Source organism: Xiphophorus couchianus, chromosome 21 (genome assembly GCF_001444195.1).
Source record: "Xiphophorus couchianus chromosome 21, X_couchianus-1.0, whole genome shotgun sequence".
NCBI classification, from domain to species: domain Eukaryota; kingdom Metazoa; phylum Chordata; class Actinopteri; order Cyprinodontiformes; family Poeciliidae; genus Xiphophorus; species Xiphophorus couchianus.
The window spans coordinates 6833737-6853192 of record NC_040248.1 but is presented as its reverse complement, the minus strand read 5'-3'; the positions used below and the strand labels follow the sequence as shown (position 1 = coordinate 6853192).

The 19456-nt window shown below is 38.0% G+C and overlaps 1 protein-coding gene across 1 annotated transcript in view; it reads left to right on the top strand.

The window, feature by feature from the left end:
• Positions 1-18651, top strand: part of tmx3b (thioredoxin related transmembrane protein 3b) — a 46309-nt gene extending 27658 nt beyond the window's left edge. The window contains exons 13-16 of the mRNA XM_028005043.1: positions 2941-2997; positions 8045-8174; positions 9914-9982; positions 15888-18651. Coding sequence (XP_027860844.1) covers positions 2941-2997; positions 8045-8174; positions 9914-9982; positions 15888-16145 — 514 coding nt within the window. The 3' untranslated portion in view covers positions 16146-18651. The remainder of the gene's footprint in view (positions 1-2940; positions 2998-8044; positions 8175-9913; positions 9983-15887) is intronic.
• Positions 18652-19456: the final 805 nt, after the last annotated feature.

The window sequence follows — 19456 nt, the reverse complement described above, 5'->3', positions numbered from 1 at the left end:
TGTACCGGGGTGTTTATGTTGCATGCTGCGCTGCTCGACCTGTTCTCATGCTGGAACGCTGCTCTGTAACAAGGCAAATAAAAACAAAGCAGTGTATAATTTCAGGAGAAGCTATTTTTGCTCCAAGAGGATGGGAAAAAAAGGAAGCAGATTTTAACAAAGGGCTGTCAAATGAAAGCGTGTTGATTGTGCGCAGTGGGTTAACTTAAAGCACAGCTGGTGGGTCATCCTCCAGCTGAAGGATTCTGGTTAAAGCAGGAATGTACTGTGCTGAAGTGGCTGCTGCATTTGAATAAAGATGTCCTCCTCAAACCGCTGTGATCAAAGCGCTTCTCCCTCTCCAGGCATTAGGGCTGATTGAATTACTCAGATCCCTATCATCAATTATACCACTATCTGCCACACTACCTTCCGCTGTTTCTTCATTTTTTTTCCTTTCCCCAAAGATGTCTGAATTTGAGTTCCCCCCCACTGAGATCAGAGCCGCCTGCAGGGTTTTGACACACCTAAACGGAGCTTGTAATTACTAGTCGATAGCTGCAGTGTCGCCCCCGGTGGTAGGTGGAGGTAGCACATGGAGAGAAGAGATCACAGGAGAGTGCTGACGTTTGAATGAGCCAATGCCGTTTGATGCAGCGCTGTGGTATTCAGCTCACCCACCATTTGTGGCGTTCGTGTGCGTGGGCAAACAGGATTCTCGTCAGTCGGTGGGCATGAATGTGCTGGAATTGAGCACATGTTGCTTTGTCTTGGTTTTGATCTGCCAGTTGGAGCTGAAAATAAAAGAAGCTTTATCACAAAGTCTCACAAACTGAGACCTCTGAGCCTTAATTTCTATCCATAAAGGATTTTGGAATCTCATAATTCCTCATTTAAAGCCCACGAGAGTCCGGGTAAGCATACTTCTAGACCCAATGTTTAGTTTTATACTTTATAATGTTCACATTATCCAAGAATAGATTTTTTTAGGAGTTCTATGGCATTGTTTTGGTTTTAGATCCCATAAGTATGCAATGCTGGTTTTTCAGTTCACTCTACTCATTTAGCTGTTTTTAGTGGTAAAAAAAGAAAAAAAAAACTTTTCAAATCCAGCCCAAAACAGCAAAGTAAAGGAGCAGAAAAAAGTGTGCTTTTAGCATACCAGGAATGAGGTTTTCCACAGTACCAGAAAATAGAAGGAGTATTGGGCTTGAAGGGATTTAAAAGAAACTTCAATAGCGCAGCTTGATATTTTTTTTCTTTTAAAATAAATTCTTTTGCCAATTTTAATCTAATAATACCAAAGTTTATTATGAAGTCAGTGCAGATATTTTTGCAGGAACTTGAAAATTAAAATTGCTACACCTGCAAGGGGATGGATAGCTGCATGGATGGACTAATTGTTTATTGGATGGATGGTTGCAACAATAATGCATGATTTGGATGAATGGATAGAGAAATAAATGAGTTAATAAATGTATGGAGGGATTGATAAATAACAAAAATATTTCCTTGAATTTATAAGCCCCCTCAATCCAATGCTGTGCTCCTCTGTTCGCCTTTGTTTCATCCACACTGTGCAATAGCGGCGCAGTGAAGCGGCCGTGTCCTTTCAAATGGTTCTCCAGTCGGAAGCATGACGTGTAACACGACGGCCTCTGTTTTCCAAGATGGCTGATTCCACCATGCGGCTTCTCTGCACATTGGTTGATTTAGTTCAAGAACAAAGGCGGGACAATATAACCTCCACCAAACATCTAACTAGGAGCTACAGTGTGGTTGTGAGATAAAGTGTGTCTTCAACACATTCAGTTTGATTCGGTTCAAATTCAATTTGAATTATAGAGATGAAGTCCAAACTGTCTTTTTCCTTATAGAGCTTTTGAGATGCTGTAATGTCTATATTGTCATTTATTTAAAGTCAATATTCTTTTATTTAAATCTGCTTGACTGGTGTTCGCTTAATTAGAAATATACTTGGTAAACCTGCCCTTATAAAACTACAAGTGTGGGAGTGTTTAATTAAACTTATATTGTATTCTTAGCAGCCTGCTTAATGGCTCAAGGCATGTCTGTGGGAAGATTAGAAGGTATAGGGACCAAATCTAAAAAATAAATTAAGAGGCAAAATTTTAATAATAATAATAATAATAAAAAAAGATTATAGCTTTTCCAAGTCACATTTTCAGTGTTGCATTTCCTCACTTCTCTTGTCGCTCTTAGAGGTGTAAATCATTTTCTACCTAATTCAGATCCGTATCTCACTCTGCTGCTGTTTCCAGCGCGGGCTTTTACTTTATGATGAGTTTTATTCCCAGTCCGGTTTGCTATTGTCAGTACGATTACCTCAAACATTGACTGAAGGTTTTCTTTTTTTTTTTCTTTCTTTCGTGGCCTCCACAAAATTTATTATATTGTTCAGTCTTAATAATCATGCCATTCACATAAGCACATGCAGTACTGCTTAGCACCCTGGGGACAATCCTCCTATATGTAGCAATGATTCAAAATGAATATAATGTATATGTGCGGGCCGTCGCAATCAGTCATTCGGCGAAAGTCGCTGGTTTCTATGGCCCTCCCCATCCCTTCCCTCATCTGCTTGCAATGTGTTCTTCTCAGACATAGTGCAGTACAATGAGGTACAAATTGAATTCCTCCTCCTTCCTTATCATTTAGATAAATAACCCAAGACTTTTCTGTGGCGAAGGAGATGAGGAGAAGCATAGGGACGGCGCAGGATGGAGCTTTGGGGATATTTTTTTTTCATCGCCTCCCACAGTGACAAAAGCGTTCTTATGTTTTCAGCAGCGGGGACATCATATTACTTTTAACCAAGTTTTCTATTTGTGTGATATTGTGCATTGAAGATACTGTCCCAGTTTGTGCTAACAATATACAGCCCACAGAGACGGGAGATAGAGTTCATTTTACTCTCTCTTATTTTTCTTGCATCTCCAGAGACTTCCAGTTTGGCCACATGGATGGGAACGACTACATTAATGGCCTCATTATGGGGTGAGTGTGTCTCTCCTCGTGTCACTTCTTCTCTTTCAGCCTCACCTTACCTTCTGTCAGCCACTTATCTAGGTCTGCAGTGACTTGTAATGCCGGCCTTTGCCATTAAGGATTCTGTCTTCAGGAGAAGTCAATTACACCGAAATGCTGTCATTTTTGCTTGTGCTGCTTCTCGGACCTTCAGTCACCATGGCCCAAAAAACACAACATTCACAAGCTGCTGCAGATTTGCATGTGAGAAGGCCGCGTAGAATGGAGACCTACTTGAGCAATTTTTACAAATGACGATCATTTTACCATCTTCACTAAGGTATCCCTAAATAAAATTCAGTGCAATAAATGTCCTCAATGGCCTTATAGTAGTTTTTCTGTGTACAAATTTGGTTGTTCTGTGAAGGCCTAAGATGCGTGTTAGAGAACATCAGCAGGTCAGCAAGTACATGAATGCATAAAGATATTGCAGGCGGGTCAGTGAAAAGTTGTGAAAAAGATTAAAGCAGACAAATATAAAAGCTTTGAACACCTCTCAGAGCTTTGTTCAGTCCATCATGAAAAGTGAACGTGTGGAACAACAGCAAAGACGTCCAGCTAAACTGACGGGTCAGATAAGGAGAGGATTGGTGAGAAAAGCAGCCAAGTAGTTTACGGTAACCCTTTAGGTGGCGCAGAGACCCACAGCTCTGGTTAAAGAATCTGTCGAGGGGACAAGTATTAGTTGTTTGTTTCACCAATCTGTCCCTTATGGGAAGTAGTCCTCTTTCCATATTGTAACAGGCCATATAGAGAATACTACAAACGTGTGGAAGGAGTTTTTCTCAGATGAGATTAAGATGAAACTTTTTGTTGGCCTTACTAGACAGGAAATATTTTTTATGGAGTTGTTTTTTTGCAAAGGAGCTTTTGGCTTCACTTTCAGGTCAGGGTGACCTGGTCCCTTCCTTTCCCTTAGCCATGACTTGGAAAGAATGCCATTTGGACAGATAAGAACAACCCTTAATTTAAATGTTATTAATTAATTGTTATTTGGCACGTCTGCAACAGAGCAGATGTTGATATCCAAGAGGTCCCAAATTATTTCTGCGAAATTCCAATACACATTCACTATAAACAATGCCAGACATTCCTACGTAAATTAAGGGTATTAATGCCATTGGTCAAAACCTTCCAATACACACCAGTAGAGTTGAAACCATATAAAAAGTGATGTCAGAAACCAGTTTCAAAGCCTTTCACAATCAAAAGTGGATGAAAATATTTATCTGTAGATGTGCCATTTGGTTAGGATGGTTTGGTTCCCAAACGCATGCAGATATAATTGCAGTGCTCAGTCAATTTTTTCAGAGGTGTCACAGTAAAGGGGGGGCCTGAATCGAAATGGATTGAAACAAGATTAAAAAAACAAATACATGTTTCCCTGCTAAACCCAAATTAACTACATTGATTGTGTTGTTGTAATGTGACAAAATTAGAAAATGTTGAAGGTGGGTTTTGTTGGGCTCCGAATTAATGGATTGAATCTATAGAGGTCTTATATTTAATGTTTTTGCCTCATAGTGCAGCAGTAATGATGAAGGACGATCCGGCTGGAGCAGCTTTGTTCCCATTCTGGGGCCGACTGTTAGGGTGTCATGCTCTGAGAGACCCTCAATCTGACATGCCACACTTTTTAATTAGACTCAATACCACAAGTGTTGCAGACCAGCAGGGCTGCAGCGGCCGCTTGTCTGTTTGTGTCAAGTAACTTCTAGTGCCTCGTTATGTGTGTCTGGTTAATTTAGTGTGAGAGCCTGCATGCGTAATGGGTCTGCTGCAGGATGTTATTTTAATTTGAGCATGTTATTGTTTGTCGGAGAGAGATTATAGCAGCCATACTCTTCTAAGTCCTGTCTAATTAAGTCAGCGATTCAGCAGTAGGCTGCAGATTCTAAATGTGACCAAATACAGCTGACAGAGTTCTAAATTTAAACAGGAAGTGAATATATTTAGGATTAAAAGGGGTTTATTAGTGTTTCTAGTTCAGCATGAGAACATGCAGAATGCAGGATTTCATTGGCTCTGAATGTGGCTGCGGCAGTGCAAGATTAATTGCCCTCTTTTGAGGAATAAAATCCTGCGTTGTCCACCAATCCTTTCCCCTTAGGAGGCTCATGGAAATAAATCTGATGGCTTTTTATCTGTCTTTCTGTCATCGACATGATGACTGTCTGGCAGCGGTCTGTCTCTCACTAAAGGCGACCCCAGCTTTCATCAGGGGCACATAAACACACCCATGAGCACACACATATCTAAGATAACCACTATGAGTCTCAAGGGTATCCTTGGGTTTGTTTTAATATAGGATTATTGCTAACATCTTTACCAGGCAGTGAAAGACTAAAGATGTGAGGTCTCCCTGTGTGGGAGGAAAACTTTTATCAGAGGATGTGAATCATTAGAGAGTAACTTTAAATCAGCCTGTTAAAAATCTGTAGTTCTGTAGTGTTGATTGCTGGTGTTAGGGTTGGGGTGGTTTCACTAACAATCTTGCTATTTTTAAAGCTATCCTGAAAAGTGGTAGCAGTGGTCATCAAACAGGAAGAGTAGCAGGGTTGACTCTCAAAAAGTGTGTTTTCACAAGCGTATTCACTGTTGAATTTATAAAATATATACAATGGACACCTGGTATTGGTGGAGGTGAAGGTCCACAGCTGCCTGTGAATAATCGCTAAAATACTTGAGAACCCCTCTAACAATCCTTACAATTAACAGTTTTAATACCTCAAACACCAAATATACCTTAACATACATCAATGCAAACAGTGGATCAAGCCTTAGTATTATCACATAGGCTAATATCTATAGTTTTCTTATAGCAGCAAGTAGCATGACAAGTAGGTATTCTGGCTTCTTTCAAATAAGCTATTTTAGATATGCTCTATGAAAAATCTGTTAGTTAACTTTCTGTGAATAGTAGGCGGCATCCACTGTATAAGGAATATATACTATTAAAAACATGCTAAAAACTTGGTTGCAGAATTGTGCACATCTTTACACTAATAGTTTGTTGAAGCAGCTTTTATTCAGCTTCAGAATTCAGTCTTGATCTCATGCCTGCCATTAGCTTATGTTACATCTGTGGGAGGTACAACAAGCTACAGGATAATATTATATACCATGACACAAGGAGGATAGACAACAATAATGGGAGAAAATACAGGACAGCTGTGAAATGCAAAAACACCTGAACTTATCTACCAAATTAAAAAGAACCGAAATAGAAACTGGTTGATGAGGCTGCTAAGATGAAGACTGAAGAGATGCAGAAATTTCTAACTTTTTGTGTTCCAATTGAGAACATGCTCATGTTTTCTCCAAGCATCTAAGCTTGGCACAAGAGGTTGCAAAACAAAAACCTTTTCCTCCAATATCAACACGAGTCCTGCTGACTTCAACCAAAGACAACTTCATATTAAAACTGTACGGTATTTAAAAAAAACAAAAAAAACAAAAAGGATTAATTCAAGGGTGTGTTCACTTTTGCACCAAGGTTATTGAATTTGTGTAGCTTGTTTTGAAATTATTTATAATTGTCTAATTTCTTAAGGGTCACCATAGTATGAAGCAGCCATTTTTGTTTGCATTGGAAAAGAAGTGACTCTGCTGGTGCAAGGCATGTTCCTTCATCATCGCAGTGAACCCCCTGTAGTCCCACTTAGAGGCATAAAGGCTAATCCATATTTAGTTTAAATGAGGGCCATCTGTTGGAGTACGGTGGTGAAAATATGCATTCATTATGTCTGTGTGTGTGTGTGTGTAAGTGTTTGCAGCTCTCAGCTGGACAGAGTAGTGAAGTGTTGATGACTCCACCACACGGTTGTGTGTGTTTGCACTCTGGATCTCAGCTGGGTGGTGGATTGGGACATTGATGGATATGTGTGCGCATGTGTGCAATTTGTTGCTGGGTTGAGTATCACCGCAGGGATGTGAGGTAGTGGCACAGTGATGGACTGTTTGCGTGACTGTGTGTGTGCGTGCATCTAAGCAACAGCATACCTTATCTAAGCCAGGCTTTGGTGCTGCACAAGATGTGTGGAAAAAGGATTAGTTGTTTTATGACCTTATTCCTTATCTCACAAGGATTTATAATTCCTCTGCCGATTTGTGGAGATTAAGCAGCTCAGGAGTGTAAAGTGAAGGTTACTGTTTGAGTCCTCTGCTAAACTAAAGATGAGTGGACCTCTGGGCCACAGCATAGAGGCAGAGGGGCTTCCCTTAAGACGGCCTGTGATTTACTAAAAGGAGTTTTTCACCAATTGGGTTCCAGTGCTTGACCAGGGCTGGAGATGGAGCTAGAATCTATTAAAAAAAAAAGAAACATTAAATGTTTCTACAGCTATATAGCGAACACCAATTATGTCAGTAAAATATTCTTGTTAATTCGACTTGTGTTTAATGTTAAACATTAGTAATTCTTGTCTTTATATTCTAAACTATGCAGATTAATAAAAAACTTAGTTCTTTATTTAAACTGACAAATCTGCAGTAAATCTATAGTGATGGTGTTTTCACTTAAAAAATCACCAAATAAGGAGCCGAGAACTTTTATTTAATAAATATTGGGATTTTAACATAAAACATGTTTGGTAAGTAAAACCTTTGTTTAAAGTTTAACATTAAAAAGCTTTGTTGCACTGCTCTTGAAGGAACATTTGTAGCATTGAGTTTATAAAACCAGGTTTGAAATTTTTAAATAATTGATTGTTTTTATGTCTTTTGCTGTAACAAACACAAGCAAAGCCCCTGAGTTTCCCACATTTTGCTGGAAAAACAGAAGAAACAACAGGATTCCTCATCTTATTAGAAGTCTTCTCTTTGAAAGAAACCCCATGGGAAAAGTTAGGTTCCTCTCAGTATAAAACGCTTTGTTTACCACACTACTGTATTATCTGGGTCCCAATTTGTTCTGTAAGATAACTGCATTTTGTTCCCACTTTGATAATGGCAACTTGTGGTGAAGAGGTTAAGAAGATCAAATGTCTTGTTCTGTTTTTTTTTTTCTTTTTCTCAGGGAGGTGACAGTGCCTTCCGTTATCATCCTCAACACATCCAACGAGCAGTACTTCATGCCCAGCGAGCTGATTGAGAGCATGGACCAGCTGGTCCAATTCATCAGCAGCGTTCTGAACGGTTCTGCACAGGTTAACACCCTCCACTCCTCTCGTCTCCCTCCGCTGCTTTCTGTTTAAGCTTTCAGCTCAGAATAGCCCATTCACCCCCTTCTCCTTGTGTTGTACCATTGTAATCACCTCAGTGCTCCTCATTAATCACGCATGTTGTCTTGCATTGTAAGTCCTAAGACAATTTGCACAGTAAAAGAAATTGCAATCTCCTTTTGCATGTTTAGATTCTGTTTAGGCTCTGTCCTGCTTGGACAGATTATCAACAAGTCTTTGAAATCAAACAGCCAGATTCCTGCATTGCTCTGTAATGACAACCTTGAGAAGAGATTTCATGGTTCCTTCGTGCTCTACAGTGAAGGCACCAGATGTATCAAACCATAAGCCAAACATCCAGAGGTTCTGTCTTTTTTTTTTCTGGGCTATTTTTGGCTTCTTAAAACAAACCACCTCCCACAAAAAAGGGGAGCAGCAGAAACCTGCAGTTTTGTGTCGTCCTGTTCCAGGCAAAGTCTGGGCAGCTTTAAGCTTTTCACATCATGACCATAATGTTTTCCTTCAGCCTCTCTCACAGCTGGTGTGGACTTCATGTGTATGCATGCAGAAAAATAGTGGTTGGAAAGTATTCTGCTGTGGGTTTCCAGGGAATTCTTAAAGAAGGGGAGATCCCCCCTCCTCTATTAATGAATAAAATCTCTGAACACAGGGATTACAGATGGTAAGTTTTGCTTCAGACATGAAAAGATAAGGATGGTGGTCTGTTCCAACTTTCCACTACTGCTTTTTTTAGAAGATTTTGAACTCCCTTTTATTGTGGTACATTACCCGTTTTAGCATTCAAGTCTTCTGTACTTGAAAAGCATTGCTTTCTCTTACGCTTCAGTAAGGGAAAGAAATGCTCAAATGGGGCTCTATAAAAAGCATTGTGAAAACTTTTGCATCCATCTTCCTGCAACTGAAGCTCAGTGTGCAACAGCTGCTACCTAAAAATTAGCCTCTTGCCCTCTTCCAGCTAATTTACTGAGGTCCTGTTTGGGGCAGAGCTAATTAACTGGACATCCTGATGAATTAGCATCAGCACACATCATTCATTTCTACGCCCAGATGCTTTTATAGGCAAATGAGGTCATAGCTGAAACATGGGACACGAACTAAAGCTGAGGACTTTTAATAATTTTCCTGAAATACAAATTTCTATTGAAAACGTGTTAATCAAATGATTTATGTTTTTGCAGTGTGTAAAGCACAAAGATGTTATCAAGAATCACAAACAGACTCCAGTTTTTTCTATCCTTGATTGTTTTGCAACACGTTTCCCTAACCATCCCCTATATTTATAGTTTTTTCGCTCTTAAATTTAATTCAAGGTGGCATTTAAAAAGGTCTTAAAAAGTCTTACATTTGACTTCTTGCTGTAACCTGCAGATACCCTTCTATCTATTGACTAAATACTTACACTCCAAACCGGCTGTTTAGCACAGTAAAGTAAACGAGAGGTCATCAGTAAGGCAGACGAAGCTTAGGCAAACATGAAAGAATCTGAAGGAAACAGATTTTTTGCATCTGAAGTGTTGAGTGTTTCAAGAAGGTACTAATCCGTTGAAAGAGACACATGCATTTAATCAATTTTTTTAAAAATTGCAGGTAAATGAAGCAATATGTAAAGTCCTCTACATAACTCCTAATAAGAACTGGATTGTTTTTATTTTCCTTTAAGACTGTAGTAGCTCTTCTGTCTTCATTAAATTGTTTTTCTGCAGGCATACGGCGGTGATGGCTTCATCCAGCGGTTCAAGCGTGTGGCCTATGATGCCAGATCCACCATCATGGTAAGATGTTGAGATTTTTGTTCAGGCTGCTGCAAGATGGCAGTCAGAGATTACTTTCCCAAGCATAGAGCAGTTGTGATTTCATTTGCTTTTATGAGAAAAAAATAATAATTTCAGAAGTTGTGGTTTTGATGTGAAACCCTTTGGGTAAAAGACAAAAAAAAAGTTATTTCCAGTTATTATTTCTTCCCTCCATTACTTCAGTTTTGTGTGTCTGTGAGCGATGGCTTTTCCAAACCATTGCTTGGAACTAAGCAATCACAGAATTTAGATGTTTAGATTCTATGAAATGTTTTTCAGCCATTTCACACTCTTTCTTTATTGGTTTAAGATATTAGAGTGACAATCACCCTTCACAGCAATATTTTGAGCTGCAGCTCACATGTATTGAGATAAACCAACTATCTAACATTCTCTGTATTTTAATCTGTTTTAAGAGGTCTCTCGTTTAGTGCAGAGACCTTAAGGCAAAACAGGTTTCCACCTAAAGAAAAACTTTTGCTACCTTCTATACTTGCCCTTGTCTGTATTTATGTAAGCAGTGTAAATGCTATGCAGAGAGCAGGTACTGAAAACATTGCATGGATGCAAGGAAGCAAGCAGCAGAGCAGTGAGACTGGGAGGAGAAGAGGGACAGGAGGTTGGACTTGCTTCTCCTCCCACATTTGCCCTAAGTAGCTTTTTTGGGAGAGCAAGTGTTTATACTACCATGGGTGTGAGAGGAATGTATACACAGCTGTGTTGTAATGCATTACTGTCCACACACCAGTACTTGCATTTGGGTTAAACTAATTACTGCTCTCTAACATGTCCTTTACGGAGGGATGCATAAAAGCAGCCAGTAACTTAAAGAACATTTGTTTTAGTCTAATTCAGTGAAGGAAATATTTACTTTAGTTCCTCTAGGTCATAAAAATCTGAATAATTCTTATTTTTTCTCAGTTAATAGATTAGCATTCGTATATTTATATTTAGAACCCATAACCCTCAGGAATTGAAAATATTTGCGTGAGTGTGTGGGAGGACTTTCTCATTGGGCTTTGGGCAGTTTTGATGATAACATAATGCTATGGCCTCATTCCTTGTGGTGATCCACTCCTAAACCTGACACAATATTTAAAGTGTCTGACATGGATTTAGAAATAAAAAGGACTGGACTGATTCTCAAGTAAACTTTATCCTAATTTGGAAATACAAGTCTCATATTTTGAAGAAGGAGTTTACAGGCATACAAGTTAAGATGTTATGCTGTTTTCACAGTCAGTGATGATTTAGGAAGCCCTGTCAAAAGTCTGCACTGCTGTCCACCAGGACATGTCAGAGCATGTCATGCTTCCCTCTTTTGACAAGCCTTTTGGAGATTTCATTTTCCAGCAGGATGTCTACCCTCAAAAAATACCAATATTTTAAGGCTCGGACTTAAACTCATTAATTTCAATGTAATCAAGTAATTTTGTTTTTACATTCAAAGGTTCTTACCTGAATCTTTGTATTTGTGCGTTTCTGGTACGCCCTTTAAAGTGACGCACAAGCAATATATGAAAACAGCGATGGATGACAAAACTGCTTCTCTTAGCCAGCTCGGAGTTAATTTTTGCTTCAAAAAGCGATTGGATGGAGTACTGGAAAAGGCTATTGTCTGCTAAAAGGAGTTGGCCGATAACCACATCTATTCAAGCCTAAAATATCATCTCAATGCCAAACACATTACAGCAGCACAGACGTCCTCAACACTGATGTCATTGTCCACAGTCCAAGAACTGACATGAATGAAACTTCAAAGCTGAATAGATATAAAAGCACTTTGCTATTATACCTAGCAAAGTGCTATTATACTGCTATATAATCAATCTATTATACTCAGATTGGTTTTTTAACCAATCTGATGGTTGAAAAACCTAAACAACAGATTAAAAACAGTCAATATATTAATTTGTTGTTGAGCTCAATAATTTATTAGCAAAAAGTTTTTTTCAACTGAAAATGTTGCTTATTTTGTCAATGTATAGCTTTTGACTAAAATTTTATTAATTTCAATTCATTATTTATAGATCCTGCAATTAACTCAATTACATTTTTTTAGTAAGTCCCTCTACTAATACATACATAAATGACTCATACTGTTGTGCCTAAAAAATATTAGCAAACTGGGACAAAATGGTAGAGAAAGAAAGTTTAAAATGACAGTTTTAAGTAATGTTTTAAGGTAACCACTCCTTATAGAAGTTGAAGCGATGGGTTGAAGTGTATTTATTTATCCTTGTTTAGAAATTATTTTCAAGGACATTATAAGGATGTGCCGCTATAATCCATCTGTATTTTTAATTAAAACATGCTAGACATTGGGAGCTCAAAGGATCAAGCCAATGTGTAATTAAAGTATATTTAATTGCAATGAATGATAGTGTAAGTTATCTGGAGTTCATGTTGATGCCAAAATGCAAAGTAGGATTTGTGGAAATATGTTCGTTGATAGATCAAGTTTGATTAATTTATATTGCACAACAATAATAAGCAAGACTCTTGCTTAGATGCTTGCTTCATCTAAGCAAGAGTTTTTTTTTAACTTTATCTCTTAGATGGAACAGAGGTTATACGTTTAAAAGGCTTGAGTAAAGAAAAACAGAAAGAAATGAAACTCAAACTACTATTGTTTCCCTAAATAAGTGAGCTGTGAGCATCAGAATGACCAGAATAGAACAGAAACGGTTAATAGATATCACACTGACGCCAAGGAGCTTATCTAAATGAATCTCTGACAGGATCATGAGGAAGCAACATTAGGCCCAGTGAGTCATATCCGGACGGGTTAGCATAGTGCAACCAATCCTTACCTCATCTACTGTCTCATTGCTCTGCCGATTACCATCACTTTTCCATCGGCAATAACCGGAGGTAATCTCAATCATTTTCCTCTCCAATTCTCTGTAGCAGTCACAATCTACGACCAAATGCTCCCTCCTGGGTATTTTTTTAAAATCTATATGTGATATTGTTGTCAAATGAAACATTTTTCACAAAGAACTAAAACTCTTCTCAGCTGACCTCTGCATTGAGGTTTAAAATGAAGATGATGGATTGTACATTTTACTGCAGTGGTATGGAAATTGGGGGGGAAAAAGTAGCAGAAGGAAGAAAGTGAACTTGCAATAATAAAAAATGCTTCAATTAGGGGCAAGGAGAAGATATCTACTTTTGTAGAATTCTGTATGAGTTTTGTATGAACCAATTTAGTGTTGTAAATTATAATATGCAGAGTGGTCTAATAAGGAGAAAATTAGAGTACAGTTTTACTTATTTAGGGAGAAATGCTGGTACTCTCTCTCATTGGACATAAATACCAGAACACATACAGTTATGCCCAAAATTATTCATACCACTTTGTTTAAGATAAATGAACAGCAAAGTGGGGTAATTAAAAAAAATTATATAATGTTTATCTGTGTATAAAACCACAGACTCTTTATAAGAAACCCAAAAAGCAGCGATGTGAACACTGATTTTGGAAGCAGCGTTTGATAAACAGCTGCTGGGAGGAAGGATCTACAATGATGCTCCTTTGCCGCAAAGGAGCATCATTGTCATCACCTCTGCAGTTCTGCATTAGCTTCATGTTTGGGGTAGTGATGCTCTGACCATTCCAGCAAAGAGCATCCAAGTGAATAATAAAAATATACAAAGGAAAAACAAACACAAATTAATCTTAAACATATGAAGTCTCTTTTTGTTCCTTCAAATGATTTCTGATCTGCTAATTAAAAACCTTGTGATGCAGTTCAAATGAATAACTAGATAAATGTGTTTTCATCTAAAGCTTAAAAGCATTTTAAGCTGATATACTTTGATCTGTGAATGGCATCTATTGAGAGGTTTGATGTTTGATAAACAGTGACTCATCACACAACAGTTCAAACATACCACCACTCAAATACACCACACTGATATATTATTAGTATGTGCTTTTTTTGTGCGAGAGGGAGTCGAGAAATAACGGCAGAGCTTGATCAGAAGTTGAAACTAAGATGAGGGACCCTTGACCCCTATTTCCTCTGATGTGTGTTTGCATCCGGCCTCCTCTTAAAAAGCGATCATGGACAATTCACATGCGTAACTGTGGTTGGCAGCCTCATTATATTTCACCCAAAAACCAAGAGAGCAATCAGTATTCTTGTTACCAGTGGGATGTAGCGGATACCATAAATAATCAAACTATTCCTACACGAGTTCACTTCAGTGTGGATTTTTGCTGCTTTGTACACAATTGAAATTGTACTTGGAAGCTCAAACTATTTATAAGGCAAGAAATCCCACTTATTAACCTGACAGGGCAAACCTATGAAGTGAAAACCATTTCAGGTGACTACCTCTTGAAGCTCATCAAGAAAATGCAGAGTGTGTGCAAAGCAGTAATCACAGCAAAAGGTTGCTACTTTGAAGAAACTAGAATATAAGGGGTATTTTCAGTTGTTTTACACTTTTTTGTTTAGTGCATATTTCCACATGTGTTATTCATAGTTTTGATGCCTTCAGTGTGTATCTACAATGTCAATAGTCATGAAAATAAAGGAAACTCATTGAATTAAAAGGTGTGTCCAAACTTTTGGTCTGTACTGTGCATGTACTAGTACTAGTTTAACCTAAATCATGTACATTTGATAGCCATAAACGAGCTTCTGGTATATTTCTGATTGGGCAATTGACCACTTTTACCAGCAAAATTGGTTTGTACAGAGTTATACATGTTGAGAAGGTGGTGAAAAAAATGGTTGTGTATCTTCTTATAATGTAAATATACAGTATATTGTTAGCTATAAGTACAACGGTTACCTATATACACTGTTAATTGAATGATAGATTACCAATGGGGCCTACATAAGACATCAAAGTTGTTTTTGTTCTTTACTACAATTTAATCAACTATTTAAAACAAAATAGAATGAAATAACTTTCTTTAAACGCACTAGTGGTTTAAGTTATATTGAGCATATCATCATGGGGTATTTATTTTTGCATAGGTTTTGTCTTCAGACTTACCAGATCATTCATTTGAAACATTTTTTCAATTCAAGTTATTCAATTTATGATTCTAAAAATTTTCACATTTTTATCTAGGTTTAAGGGTCGCCAAGTTGCTTTTCCTAATGTGAAAGGAGTTTTAACCGTGCAGTTGTACATTTTACAAACACAAAGTTAACTACTGCAAAAGCAAGATCTGGTCTTTTCTAATTAAGAAACTACGTAGAGGATAATTAGAAAAGCAAGAAATTTTGATGTCTCACTTGGTTTGAAAGTAAATTTGAGACTTGCAGCAGGAATGGATTAAATTATAATTTTTTAGTTTAGAAAGTTAACAGGAAGATGTATTGCATATCAGCCACAAAACAGTGTTGAGCTTGTTTGTTTTTTTTTTTTTTACAAAGTTTGCTGATTCCAGACAGTTCTATTTTCTATTTGACAGAGCTTGTATTTATTATCATCATATGTTGAATTTAACGAGGAAAAGGGAAGCACCTTTTATGCAACCACTGTGTACAGCTAACACACTTGAGCTGCTTGTTAAGGTGGTCTGAGTGTAAATTACCATCAAAGGGACCATTAAAAAGCATATTCGCTGTAAAGTGAATCCACTCTGAGATCTTGGACCCCACAGGAGAGCCTTTTGCCTTGCCTGGGTAATCCAGACTTAATTAAGACAAGAAGGAAGGGTTTAACAAAAGGAATCTTCGCGAATGTTAATTTATGCAGATGATTAATGGCTTTTACCGCTGGTAAGTGTGTGCTCATTTAAATAGGATGCCGGAGTGTGAAGTTATTAATCTAACTTCTTTCTCCTGTCCTTTACCGTGTCTTTTCCTCCCTCTTTTCCCTTTTTTGTTCTCCGTTGCCTCCCTTTCTCCGACACCAGTCCGTGTTTCGCAGCTCTCCTCTGCTGGGCTGCTTCCTGTTTGGCCTCCCGCTCGGCGTAATCAGCCTGATGTGCTACGGCATCTGCACGGCCGAATCAGACGATGGCTTGGACGAAAAAAGGGAGGGGCTCACCGACGAAGAGGAAGAAGAGGACGATGAGGAAGAGGAGCAACAGCGACAAGCCGCTGAGCTGGAAGGCCCTGGAGAGGAGGAGGATGTAGGAGAAAAGGATCCCGAAGAGAAGAAAACAGATTAATGCAGGAGCACACGGCAGACGGAGGATGATTGGCTCAGTCAGTGACATGAAACTCAAAGACGTGTGTGTGATGCTACTTTGCTGTTTTATGTTTCATCTCACTACCACTCAAAGCCCCTCCAGCACCGACTCGTCCTCTACCTTTGAGTTCTGTGTGTCGTTTGCTGGACTGGCTGCCTGGCGAAGCCTCTGAGTAAAAAAAAAAAAAAAAAACAGCCTATTTGGTTACAGAGAGTCAACAAAATTTACAAGAAGGGATGGCTGTGAACACATCACCTTATTTATTGATATCCAATCATGTGATAGGTTTCACTTGGCCAGATATAGTTAGATCATTCAAAAACCACTAAAAAAAAAACATCTTTTTTTTTGTCATGTCCCAAAGCGTTTTATTTTTTCCCTGTTTTAAAATAATAACGTTATGACATTTGAAACTGATACATCTTGCCTTCGAAATCTACTAGGAAACGATGAGGTAGTTGTGTTTCTGTCCATCTACCTGCAGCGCTTTGCGAAAAGTATTAACACCTCTTGAATTTTTTTCACATTTTTCAAATAACTCCACAAACGTCATTGTGTTATATGAGGATTTTTGTGGTAGGTGAGCACAATTACTATTATTAATAATTATTCCAGCTTTGTACATGTGAAGAGGACATTTTTGCTTTTCTTTGCTAAACAGCTCAGGCTCAGACTGGATGGGAGAGTCTGTGAACATCAATTAGATGCTGGTCTGTTCTGAGACATGGATTTGATCTGAATCGTTCTGTTGTAGCTGTTGTAGGGATTGTTTTGGGCTGCTATGAACAATCTTGCCACAATTCCACAAAGGCACAAAGGTCTGATAACAGATTCTCCCACCTGAGCTGTGGAACTCTGCAGCTCTCCCAGAGGTAACCACAGACTTATTGTTGGTCTTTCTAATAGGCTTTCCTGTACCTAGGCTGTCAGATTAGGCAGCTATCCATGTGTTTGTTGCAGTTCGACTCTTTTCACTTAACAGTGACTTCTGAAGGCATTTGGGCTTGCGTTATTTTTACTATACTATATTTTTTACTTATGCAGACGATTTCATTTTTTAAATTAGGAAAGTGTCAATATTATGTAAACAATTTTCTTTCACAAAAAATCCTCAAAAATGCTCTGAATTTTGTTGGCAGGTGTCAAAATGGGGAGAAAAGGTCAAGGTGTATTAAAACTTTTGGAAGGCACTGTAAACTGAAGGTGATGTTGTTAATATGTTTAGAGAGAAAAAGAAGTGCCCAGGAAAGAGGACCTGCCATAAGTGAAATGTGCTTTTTTTGTACTGTATGACATTGCCTGAAAACATTTCTTCTCGCTGTTCTTGAACGGGTGCAAAGTGCAGAGACAGTCTTGCATTTAGCCTATTTTTCTGTCAGCCACCTGTCCATTTGGGTTGCAAAATGACGAGAAGCGCTTGAATGGTAATTTGTATCACTCTTCGTGATGCCAAAAATAGGTGCGATTTCTTTCTTTTCTTTTTTCTCTCCCCCTTTTTAAAAATCCATTTCCACCCAAAAATGACCAACCTACTGAAAACATCTTGTATAGATGGGTTCTACCTGTCAAGCAAAAGCCATAACATGCATCAATGGCTCCTGTGGCTCTCCTAACAACTCTTATTCCTCAAACAGACAGGAGCTGTCTGTTGGCATGTTTCATTCTGTCCTCCATCACTGGTTTCTTTATACAATTTGCCTGGCAGGTGAAAGTTTACATTCAGTGCTGTGACATGCACACTGAGCATAAGAAATATGAGGACCCTTTTTTTGTTACATCCCATTTTAAACTGGTCTCAAGGTTATCTTCGTCTTGCTTTTGTTTCTTTGACTAAAAATTGTGAATTAGATGAAACTCTTTGCAGGTTATGGCTTCATTTTTGTTTTGTTTTTGACTTATTTTATGTTTTTGTTTTTTAGGAAAAATGCACAAATGTCGTGTTTGGACCTTGAGATAAACTTTATTGCTTTGAAAACATACAAGAGCCCAGAAAATAACTTTATTGTTTCCTAGAAATACCAGAGCGGAACATTTTCCAGCCTGTCCTGTTTTGAACTTTTTGGAAAAGCTTACCTAATTTTTGTTTGGAAATTGGGAGAATAAAACTTAAAATTATCTCTGTGGAAACCGAGGACAGTTACAGTATGAACATCTTTATTAGTGTACTGAAAACAGCTGACCCTGCTAATAGATAAAATCTGCTCACCAACAGCAAATAAAGTCAAATAAACCAGAATTTAAAGTGCTGTTTAAACTTGTTAAAACACAAATCTAGACTTATCAGGAAAAGCAGGCCTGATTTTTTATTTTTTTTATTTTATTTTTTAACAGATGGAGGTCATCTGTAATCTCTACTGTGAAACTGAGCTTCCCTTGCCTTTGGTCTTTGTAGTTGCCTACTGTTCTTCAGCAAATTTTCCTCTTTGAGTGTGAACTGAGATTGTGTAACTTTATTAAAGATTTAAATAAAGATTTTCCCCTTTTTCTTGTTGTCTTGTTGGTGTCTATTTATAAAATATTTTTCAAAGCCTACATAAACTACTTTATCAGGCAATCCACTCTGTGGGGTTCAGTGAAATGGCCCAGAGTTGGTTTAGAAATTCACAGAACCTGGTATGTTCCAGTGAAATGTCAGGACCATTCATGTTGTCTCAAAGGTGTACCCCACAGATCTATGTCTGGTCCCATTTAATTCTTTATTTTTAGAAAGGATTTGGGACAGGGATGGAATTCTGAAAAAAGTATAGTATAGAGGGGAGGAATCATGCAAGATTTGGAAATTGAGATGGCCACCCCTGTGGAGAAGGAGCTTTTGTTCCGTCAACGCTGCTTTACAATTTCTAAAGGTGTTCCCCAAGGATCTATTTTAGGTCCCTATTTATGTATTTTTTATCTGTGACAAAGTTATGCCAGAGTATATCTATATGCAGATAGTCATTAGTTAGCTGTCCTTTCAGTCACTTCTTTGTCCTCTGAAACTAAAGTTGGATATTAGTTAAAGGAAGATTAAATTTATGATTTCTAACTTTATTTATGCTTGTGTTAAACCAGACGTTTCCCCTCCTCCTAAGTAAAGAAAAGACCTTTTTTAAACTCCGATCTTCACATATTTTAGCAAAAAAACACATTTTGTCTGGCATTAGAATAGATATTTTAAAAAAAGACAAAATATCTTAATTTATTCACAGAAACTGTTTGGAAATTATCTAACAAAAACTGACTCGCAGGTAGGTAAAATATACTCTGATTTTGCTGTCAAGGACACATTTCAAACCAATGGGAACCATTGA